Source organism: Mizuhopecten yessoensis, unplaced genomic scaffold (genome assembly GCF_002113885.1).
Source record: "Mizuhopecten yessoensis strain PY_sf001 unplaced genomic scaffold, ASM211388v2 scaffold1511, whole genome shotgun sequence".
Lineage (NCBI taxonomy): Eukaryota > Metazoa > Mollusca > Bivalvia > Pectinida > Pectinidae > Mizuhopecten > Mizuhopecten yessoensis.
In genome coordinates this window covers 956,276-967,933 of record NW_018404083.1, presented here as the reverse complement: position 1 = coordinate 967,933, position 11,658 = coordinate 956,276, and the positions used below count along the sequence as shown (strand labels likewise).

Here is an 11,658-nt window from a genome sequence, read left to right as displayed (position 1 = left end):
GAATAATCGTATGCCTTTCGTTTCGGTCCCGTCATGACAATTGTTTTGTTCTCATAAACAATACAGTGTAGAGAATACATATATACAAATATGGGTGACAATAATACATGGTGGAACAGGATGGACACTAGTATTGTAAATTAATTATGTCATTAATATCGGTTTTACATTTAGCCATTGATGTCAATTTATGTTGTGTTACATAATTGAATAATGTATGATATTTAAATGTGCCATAATTTCACATTCTCCAGACAAAATTAAAAGAAGAAAAAGGAGGGAAAAGAAGACTAACCCATTTCTAACAAATCGGTACACAAATAGAACACAATTATGTTGAAAATGTTGATATAATATATAATATATAGGCCTACACGACAAATAATGAAACACAGCTCAAATTTACCGAAAAACACATTTACAATTTCGTTTCGGTTCCGATCGGGGTCCGTTTTGTTCACACACAATCTAAACTGTATTGAATTCCCTTTAAATAACTTATGGTTTCCATTTCGACTCCGTTTCGGTTTAGTTTCGGTTCCGTTTCGGTCCGATTCGGTCCGTTTCGGTGATTTGTCGCACCGTTATCGGGTGCTAAGATAACAATACACACGTACCGTGTACGACTCCATGTTGAATGGCTGAGTCGTCTATACGTAATTATGTCATTGTATATTGTATGTATCAGTGGCGGATCCAGAGGTTTTTTTGGGGCTTCAGGACCCCCCCACCCTGAGAATTTTCTTTAAAAATCATGTATTTTCACCATTTTCCGCAATTTTTCCCTACATAGAAACCCCCCCCAGGAAATTTGGAAACCCCCCCAGATAGGTCTCTGGATCCCCCACTGTGTATATATGTGTTTCTATCTATTGTTTTGTTTACGAATCGAATGTCTTTAAGTGTGCTGTTACTGTACATCTATGCTATCATTACACTCACAATCATCTGTGTATAAATGTCCTACTAAATGGTTGTAATAGTTGTAATGATATACAAACTGACAAAATAGAGATATCTTATCTCATGTATCAAACTTTATATCGCAATCAAAAAGATTTTCATTAATATAATATTTGACTTACCCTTAATGTTTTTTGGAACATAATTATACATTCTAACATTCTTATATATATATATATAAAAAAAAAATTCTTTCAAGTTATATGTATAAAAGCCCGAAGGGCCAAGTGAGCTTATGCGATGGTGCAGCGTCTGTCGTCCGTCGTCCGGTGTCAATATTTTACTTTAAACAACTTCTTCTAAATAACCAAAAGGCCTAGGGTGATGAAATTTGGCCAGAAGCAAACTAGGATAAAGAGCTACCAAGTTTGTTCAAATAAATGACCTTCACCTATTTTCAAGGTCACAGGGGTCATATATGTTAAAAACTTTAAACAACTTCTTCTGAATAACCAAAATGCTCAGAGTGATGATTTTTGGCTAGAAACATGCTGGGATGAAGGGCTACCAAGTTTGTTCAAATGAATAACCTTCGTCCATTTTCAAGGTCAGAGGGGTCAATTGTCTTAATTTTTTTTATACAACTTCTTCTGAATAACTAAGAGGCCTAGGCTAATGATATTTGGCCAGTAGCATGCTGTGAAGAATAGCTACCAAGTTTGTTCGAGTGAATGACCTTGACTTATTTTCAAGGTCAAAAGGGTCAAATATGTTTAAAACCTTTCAACAACTTCTTCTGAATAACCAAGAGGCTTAGGATAATGATATTTGGCCAGTAGCATGCTGGGATAAAGGGCTATCAAGTTTGTTCAAATCAATGACCTTGATCATTCAAGGTCACAGGGGTCATATATGTTAAAAACTTTAGACAACTTCTTCTGAATAACCAAGAGGCTTGGGATAATGATATTTGGCAAGTAGCATGGTGGGATGAAGGTACACCAAGTTTGTTCAAATAAATGACCTTCACCTATTTTCAAGGTCACAGGGGTTAAATATGTTAAAAACCTTTAAACAATTTCTTCTCAATAACAAAAAGGCCTAGGATGATGCTATTTGGCCAGTAACATGCCAGGATGAATGGCTACCAAGGTTGTTCGAATGAATGACCTCGACTTATATTCAAGGTCTCAGGGGTCAAATATGTTAGAGACTTTAAACAACTTCTTCTGAATAACCAAGAGGCTTGGGATAATGATATTTGGCAAGTAGCATGGTGGGATGAAGGGCTACCAAGGTTGTTCGAATGAATGACATTGACTTATATTAAAGGTCACAGGGGTCAAATATGTTAAAAACCTTTAAATGACTTCTTCGCAATAACCAAAAGGCCTAGGAAGATGCTCTTTGGCCAGTAGCATGCTGGGATGATGGTATACCAAGTTTGTTCACAGGAATGACCTTTACTTATGTTCAAGGTCACAGGGGTCATATATGTTAAAAACTTTAGACAACTTCTTCTGAATAACTAAGAAGCCTAGGATAATGATATTTGGCTAGTAGCATGCTGGGAGGAAGGTATCCCAAGTTTGCTCAAATGAATGACCTTTACTTATGTTCAAGGTCACAGGGGTTAAATATGTTAAAAACCTTTAAATGACTTCTTCGCAATAACCAAAAGGCCTAGGAAGATGCTCTTTGGCCAGTAGCATGCTATGATGAAGAGCTACCAAGTTTGCTCGAATGAATGACCTTGTCTTATATTCAAGGTCACAGGGGACAACTATGTTTAAAACCTTTAAACAACTTCTTCTCAATAACCAAAAGGCCTAGGAAGATGCTTTTTGGCCAGTAGCATGCTGTGAAGAAGGGCTACCAAGTTTGTTTTAAAGAATGACCTTTACTTATTTTCAAGGTCACAGGGATCAAATATGTTTAAAACATTTAAATGACTTCTTCTCAATAACCGAAAGTCTTAGGAGGATGATATTTGGCCAGTAGCATGCTGTGATAAAGGGCAACCAAGGTTGTTCAAATGAATGATCTTTACTTATATTCAAGGTCACTGGGGTCAAATATGTTTAAAAATTTTATACAACTTCTTCTGAATAACCAAGAGGCCTAGGATAATGATATTTGGCCAGTAGCATGCTGGGATAAAGGGCTATCAAGTTTGTTCAAATGAATGACCTTTACATATATTCAAGGTCACAGGGGACAACTATGTTTAAAACCTTTAAAAGACTTCTTCTAAATTAGCCAAAGGCCAAGGGTGATGATATTTGGTCATTAACAGGCTGTCAAAATGAGTGACCTTCGCCCATATTCAAGGTCACAGTGGTCAAAATATGTTTAAATCTTTAAATGACTTGTTCTGTATAACCAATAGGTCCAGGGTTATGATATTTTGCCAAAAGCATGCTGGGTTCGAAGACTTTAAACTCTGTTCAACCTAATGTCCTTGTTGGACATTCAATGTCACAGGCGTCATATGTTTAAATCTTTTAATAGGTTCTTATGAATCAAACACTGATATTCTGCGTGTAGCTGTATTTTAGTCCATTTTTAAGATTACAAGTGTGAGATTAATACCAGGTGAGCGATTCAGGCCCATTGGGCCTCTTGTATTCAGGTTAGCATACATCGGGGTAGACTTGTGCTTTATTGACAATATCCGCCTTATCAATGTAGGTCAAGTCCAGGTTATGTCACGTTCTCGTAAGAAAACCTGGTGATGTGATAATGAAATGACAGGGAACAGTTATGAACATAAACTTAACACTTCACCATCTAAAACTATAAACCTTTGAAATCTACTGTTTAGAAGGAAAAACCGAATTTAGATATAAACTTATCGTCATGATAATACATTTTGAGTTGTTTATATGAATGTTGTACCGCCTTATATAAACCTATCAGCCAAGAATATTTTTATAAGCGATAACATCGAGATCTTTTACGAGTGATTTTTTCTCCAATCGGAAGTTATTCAAATATTTCAAACATCCTAATCGTGACAAAACATGGTATGACAATTACTGACGCAAATGGCGTTTCATCTTTTGCTTAAAGTGTTCATGATGTGAATGAAACAACCACGAAATATTAAATGAAATTGCCTTTGTTGTTTGACGGTAAAGATAAATATTTAAATTCATGTTCTTTTTAATATATATTATGTCAGCAACACAGTAACGTCGGAAAGTATTTTTCAAAATGTACTGCCCGCTTCATGTTGGAAGAACAAAATATAATCAATAATAGTGTTTCTTAGTGTAAAATTTCACCGGGGGACAGGATTCTAACCCGGGACCTGAGGTTGTTATATTGCCGCTCTAACCGACTGTGTTACCTAACGCAAGTGTCCTGACACAACTATGCTTTGCTACAACTATATAAGTAGTAACTATTTATATTTGATTTTTTTAGATTGCAATGGGACAGGGTTTCTTGATTAATAATCAAGACAAATAGTAATAAACAGCAAAAGTACATGTTCATAAACATTCTTGTTATTTTTAAGTTTAAAAGGTATCAATTGTATGTGAGCAAAGGTATTTGGGTCAACAGTGAGGACGCCGATTACGGGATTCCCTATGTACACACATGCTCCTAAATAAGATATCACCTGTCGTCTGCTAGTCAACATGGCGGTCATGAGGGTGGAATACACAGAGGATGGATTCGCCATCATTACGATGCAGAACGGTGAAAACAGGCTCAATCAAATGTTCGTTGATGAAATGAATAAAATATTGGATGAAATTGAAAGGTCAGTATATATACGACGGTAAGTAGGGGAGGTCATTTACGTCCAGAACGACGAAGGTCAATATGTAGGGCGTAATGTACAGACGGTCATATTTAAGAGATTTGCATTATATATAAACATTTTCTTCAGGTTGGTAGGTATGGATTGTGAAAAGATTCATGTAGTACAACCAAAAAAGTATTTATATGTGACGTTTCGATGACTAGTATGGTATGTACTCTGTCACCTTCATCAGACAAATGACGAAACGTCATCTACCAACACCTTTTGATTGTACTACATGCATCTTTTCACAATCGATTTGCATTATTATTTGATGTTATCCTGACTATTGAAGATAGCAAACATTGCTTTATATCAAATGTTATGCAAAAGATCTTTAGATAAATTTCTGTATTTTATTGAGAATAGGTCAAAGTTTAAGGACCTCCGAACAACTGCCAAAGACTGTAATTATGCATTGAAATCTGGCCAGGCCATGATGATACTGCCGATCTAACCAACTGAGCTAGCTGGTCAACTACAGTACTCTGGCCAAGTCACACTACTTTTTTTCTATGTTTGTCTATTTTATCGGCTAATTTAACTGGACTATACGGTTATACCCAAAACGAAATGAATGTGGTAGTTACTACATGTACGAAAACCTAGAGTGGAATCCTCTAGTGTTTTGCATGCATTGGGACGGGGATCCTTAATAGTGAAACACACTGGGAGCAGACGCCAATAGTGCATTACATCCGCGCTACCACAAGGAGGTACACCAACATATCCTGCCTCCAGCACACATGCACGCATACAAAACACACTTGCAGGCACGTCATTTAATGACCATAGTTGTTAATAGTTGTTAAACAAAATAAAACCCAATCAATTGTCTACACGTTGATTCTCCAAGGAGACACTGCCCAAAGAAAAAGAGTAGGAAAATATGAAAAGAAACTATGTAGATTCCAGGTATTGCAATGAGAGAAGCAGATCTAATTTTAGTTTCTTCGATTTGGATTTGCTTTTGTATCCCTTCCAGTGATCAAAATTAATATATTGTACACATTGCAAGATTTGGGATCGGTTTCTTTCTCTTTAATTTCTTGCGTCATCACGCCCGACATCGCAATACATCGCTTTTGATCTAAGTATGAAGTATCCAATCAACTGAGGTAGTTTTTTGGTTGTCTCTTGACCGAGAAAACCAAATTCCATAAAATAAGAACGTACTGCTCTGTGTTCTGTCGTTTTCTTCTGTGACTTCTACGAAGAAGACATGGAAGAGACCCAACTGTATCTGCTGCCCCCATTGCAACACTTAGGATCTTTTTTATTTCCTGTCCTTCCTTCTTCTATCTTTCTATCTACTTTCTGTTTCAGGCGGTGTCTCCCTAGGCATCCGTCCTCAAACCCCAAACAAACAAACAAATTGCTTGACGTTAAACTTTAAATAAGTGGCATTAACGGCTGGTCAGCACGTTGCGATATGACCAAACCGGCCATGAAATATATGAATATTCCATTTACGTTTTAGTACAAATTTTGTCTCAATAAAATACTGTTTGGAATTTTTTTACCAGAAAAGTAACCTTGCAGGTTCAGGATTATATTTGGTTAAATTAATTATACAATAATACCTAATATGTGTTATTTGAACGATCAATTTTGAGTTTCCCTGTTATTTCGGTTAAATTTCTGGATATTCAGATATGTTTAACATATTAAAGGGGACTTTTTGTTTTAAAAAACCCAACAAAATGAATAATGAACTTATCGGTTCAGCAAAGTGAATTTATAAAATTATATACATATATAGCTAAGTTGTAATAACTTATTCCTTATCCTTTTTTCATGTTGGTCAATAACTATTTTTGAAACTTAAGAAAACTGATCATCTTTCTTTCGTTGAATACCTTCTGAAACGCCGTATTTGTGGATTATAGATGCCCAGGCCCGTCTTCTACAGGAAGGTTACACATCATCGGGGGAACATTGACTGAAGGACGACAGACATTAAACGATTCTATTTTCATTTTAATTTCCATGGCTTTGGTATAATATAACTATTCCATTTGAAGGAAAAAGGTTTGTACCAAGTTGGAAAATGGATTTGGTGTTTCACCGAAAAATTTACAGTAAGTTTTGTTATTTCATTATGTAACTTTTCTGGTTTTTTAAAGAAATAAAGATGTGAAGGCGGTCATCACTACCGGAGAAGGGAAGTTCTATAGCAATGGCCTTGACCTTCAGTGGATGCAGTCACAGACAGAGAATGTTCTCAACGTTTTTATGAAAGGCATTAAGGATTTACAATATCGTCTCGTGTATTTCCCCGTACCAACGGTTGCTCTGATCAATGGTAAACATTGTCAACGATTTTGAAATTACGAAACACGGTATTCTAGCTCCAATCTTCATTGCAATAATTAATACTAAGCAGGCGTTTGAGGTTGAATATCCGTTGTATAGTATGGCTAAAAAGAACAAGTATCCATTGTAAAGTTTGTCGTATTGAAATGTTACAATCAGTTTCATATTTCCTATATCTGAGCAAGAAGATTTCTCAAGAAAACGAAGCCATTGTATTTACGTTTTCCTTTTTGTAGGTCATTCGTTTGCTGGTGGAGCTTTTATAGCTATAACGCATGACTATCGCGTGATGAACTCAAAACGAGGCTGGATATGTTGGAATGAGATTCACCTTAAACGCCCGCTGGATCAGGAAGTATGTAACCTATTGAGGTAAGTCGGTATTGAACTGGAACCTCACTAGTCCAGATTAAAATAAAAATGGTGCTTTGATGATAATCCATGAAATCAATATTTTAGCAACGCACAGCGACTTATTTGACATTCAATAACAATGCAAGTTCCGTTTATTGGAAAAGTTTGACAATCTGGTTATATACTGTAAGCTTAAGTGTTTTGATTAATTGGGTTCCCAATCAATTCGTCCGTGCGTCGGGAAGTTCCCTCTTACATTCTACGTAGCCTGATCGTGCACAAGTTAGCTTTTCCATGTAGACACAACAGGGAGATAAAAAAAAACATTTTTACATCAGTAAATCCAATTTACAGTGTAGCAAAAAAAAACCAAATCCGTTCATTCGGATTTTCTTCATCTGTACACATTTACATATTCTGATTTTTTTTCCTTTGAATAACCACATATGGAGCACAATATGAATTCATTACTGCCGTTATATATGTAGACTACTGAGGTACGAACTTACAACAAAGCTTCTAAAGATGAAGATTGATGTAATATACAGACAAGTTTTATAGTTGCCATCATTCGATCTCCTTGGAAAAAGCGACATGAACGTTGATTTCTGGTTATGCTCATTGGTGAGCCTTGTGGTTTTGTTGTAACTAACCGAGTTCTCGATGATAGGACGTGCCCTTACTTGGTTGCTACCTTAATTTACATGACGAGTGTCACCAATGAAGCAGAACACGATTACCCTTCTGAAATTCCTGACTTTATTTTCCTTGTACTTTTCAAAGGTCTAAGCATGTACATTTTGCCTTTGTTTACATTTGGTCCTAGTTTTTATCGATTTTGAGTTCAAAGTATAATTCTATTGATACTTTGGTATATTCGGAGGCGTTGCGGTTTATGTAGGCTAATCCTTAAATCATGTTTTAACAGATTATACTTTAAGATATAATACTATCCTGAGAAAACTTTTCGGATTTAGCAAATTTAACTTCAAAACGTACGATAAAATCGTGTTAAAAGTTTCTCGTTTTAACAATTGTTACACATATCACCATACGGATATATTTTTGTGATGTCCTCATAGAGAATTTCCATTGTATTTGTGTTTTGAGTTTCTTTAATGAATTTGCATGTTTATTTCTATTTATAAGACTGAAGATCTCCTGTTTGATCGTACGGAGTTTTTGAAATGTATACATTTTAAGAACTCTGAGCGTTTTTGTAATTTAACGTCCTTAAGACAGTCAGGGTCATACCAATGGAGACAGAGAGTAGGTGTAGGAAAAGTAAAAAGATCTCAAGTCTTTCAGTTGGGAAGCATCTCTTCAACATCCCCTTTGTAGAGAAAAACGACATAATGCGGGTTTCTGGTATATATGTAATATTACTAAGACGGGACGACATAACGAGACTCGCTGTATTTGTAGTATTTAGATACTATAAGGACACCACAAGGATACCATAACAAAGAGCTTTGTGTTTGTAGACTTAAAATCCCCCGGATGGAAGGCATTAGGGAAGCTGTCCTGTTCGCCAAGAGGATTCCAGCCACGAGAGCTAAGGAACTTGGGATAGTGGACGAGGCGGTTGAGCCAGAGAACCTTCTCAACACCGCCAAACAGATAGCTCTCCAGGCTCTAGGTCCTTCTGGTATAGACCGCGATATGCTTCAGACCATGAAGAAAGATTTGTACCCATGGATAAGAGCCGACACAGTAAATGCTAAGCTTTAATTGTTAAGTTAAGTGTTTGTGCTAAAATGATTCGATTGAAATATAAATTACATTTAATAGCAATATCTATCTAGAGATTTCGGTCCTTATGCTCACTCTTTGTAAGTAACATCAATTCCGGGTAGAGATTGATTTGATAGTTGTCCGTTGAATACCATATATAAAAGATCTATATGATTACAATGAAAACCATTCAATTTTTATTGGTTACATTTTAAAGTAAAATGACGAAAATAATAATGTATAAAAAAGTACAGGAATTAGTAGCATTGTATATGACGTCATGTCCTAATGACATCACGTTTGTCAACAAGGCTGTACGCCATTTGGATGGGTTACTCGGCACAATAATACTGTTTGCTGTTGTTGTGTGTAAAGATTTCAAAACAAAACTTGATATAAATTAATTAACATCATATTATCAACTGCTTTTTTTTGAGTCAGGGTTTATTTTTTAATATTTTAACTACGTATATTCAATTGGTGTATATCTAAACTGAGTGATATGCATCGTTGATTTATCTACTGCTATATTTGAGTGAAAGTATAACTAATCATATCGAGTGCAATTTGGATGAGTGAGAAGCTCAATTAATTGACCGTGAGTTTTGAGCGAGTGCATGTATAGCAAACATATGTAATTGCTTTGTTGAGCGTGTATTGTTTCAATATTTTAGAGTGAGTGTCTATCTCAGTATTGTTATTATCTGCTGTTTTTGAGTGATTTCTGGCTATTTTTACCGATGGCAAGTTCTGAGTAATGGAGTCGTTAAACAGTACCAGCGGCAATATTCCAGCTAGTGTACGACCAAAATGCAACTGATGCATGTTTTGAGCCAGTGTCAAGCTAAATTGATTTTCTGAAATCGCGTACAATGGCCTAAAACGAGGAAAAAGTGAATGCCTGCAGACGTATTTCTGTTAATTTGGGGGTTAGACGTCTTCGCAATAGACGCATTAAACATAATGTCATGAATTGAGAAATATTGCAATGTTCCATGTATTATGTTTTATATTATAAAATATTGTTTTAATGTACGGATGTGTTACATGAATACAATATCATAATATTTCATTCTGACTGGTGATGAGACATTGCTCAAGATGTAGGTCAGATATAAAACAGTGTCGGACACATTTTGATTAGCTGAAGATATCGTTGTAAGCATTCGAAGATTTTTGCTTTGCAGAGCCATACATGAACCAAAGAAATCCAAAGCTATTCCAAGAATCTAATAAGATATTTTGTACTTACCACCGTACCGTCGAAGTGCGAAATATAGCAAGATAACCAAACGTGGTCCTAGAGGTTTGATTGTAATGTACATTTGTATATTAAACAGATTAACACCAACACATGTATTTTGGAGTTTATTTGTTTAATTTCCAAAAGAGACACTAACAAGCTTATTCTTTGATGTTGTAATAGATTAAATACATTTTGTTTGATCAATGTCACTTTCTTTGATTATGCTCATGAGAGTACTTTATGATCTTGCTGTTACTACCCGAATTCTCGATGTGAGGATGTGAGATTACTATGATTCGACTTATATTTACATGGCACTTATTACACTTAACCTTCTGAAACATCTGGTCCTATTCTTCTTGTACTATTTTAAGGGAATCCAAATAAATATTTCCTGATTTTATTCTGTTGCCCTAGTTTGAAAGATTTTGAGTTCGCATTATAGTTTTGTTTTTATTATTATTGTTTTCGTTTACCTCCGGAAAGAAGCAATGTTTTGCCATGGTGTTAAATTGGGCATCTCGTGGCGACGGATAAATCGCTAAATGTCAAACTGGATGGAGTTAAAGAAAATCGTTCACATCAAGGCAAGATATTCCAGTGAAAGGAATGTCATCAGAATCAATGACTATAACTTGCGGGAGCCGTCTGTAAATGTTGACAAACGCGTGTAAACCTGCCGCGGATATTTCACCTGTGATGAGTACTTTTAAGATGCTGAAGTTTACATATGAATGTATGTAAGTTTACTCGTTCAATTTTCCCCGTTTCTTTTCTAGCAGCTGAAGAGCGGGGGGTACAGGAATTCCTCCGATGCTGTTGCACTAACTGACACTTCCGATTGATCCACAAAATATGAATGATACCATAATATGCAGCGTTGAGTACGGATTATCTTTACCTCATTCACCCCTGAGGATTTAAGACATGACATCGTGGCGTCCTATTTCCAGTTAGAGTCCCATTCCTGACATACCAGCACCAGTTTGAGATACATTCGTAAACAAGATGCTGCTTGGAATTCAATATTTGACTGTGCATGTATATAAATACTATCTGGGGGATCATAAGTCGCAAGAACATTCGACTAAGCATGACCTCTGTTTTTTTCTGTAACAGAAAACTCTGAAACATGCATGTCATCATGAGGACAACCCTCGATACTCAAGAGGTTATGTTCACTTTCGCTCCCTGAACCCCTGGAATATGTTATAGCAAAATCGCAAGCTGAGTGCACACCACGATGGGATGAGAAGACTAGTTTGATCCTTTTAAGTAAATCAAAAGAATC

General features: G+C 35.9%; 1 protein-coding gene across 2 annotated transcripts; it reads left to right on the top strand.

Moving 5' to 3' along the window:
* Positions 1 to 583: 583 nt before the first annotated feature.
* Positions 584 to 10,492, top strand: LOC110463619 (enoyl-CoA delta isomerase 3-like). 2 transcript variants are annotated; one of them, XM_021518391.1, is made up of 5 exons: positions 584 to 656; positions 4,474 to 4,675; positions 6,844 to 7,022; positions 7,270 to 7,405; positions 8,872 to 10,492. In XM_021518391.1, the coding sequence occupies exons 2-5, from the start codon at positions 4,551 to 4,553 to the stop codon at positions 9,116 to 9,118; spliced, it is 687 nt and encodes a 228-aa protein (XP_021374066.1). In that variant the 5' UTR covers positions 584 to 656; positions 4,474 to 4,550; the 3' UTR covers positions 9,119 to 10,492. The 2 variants fall into 2 exon arrangements, with proteins under 2 accessions (XP_021374066.1, XP_021374076.1); XM_021518401.1 differs by having other exon boundaries at positions 597 to 677.
* The last annotated feature ends 1,166 nt before the right edge of the window (positions 10,493 to 11,658 follow it).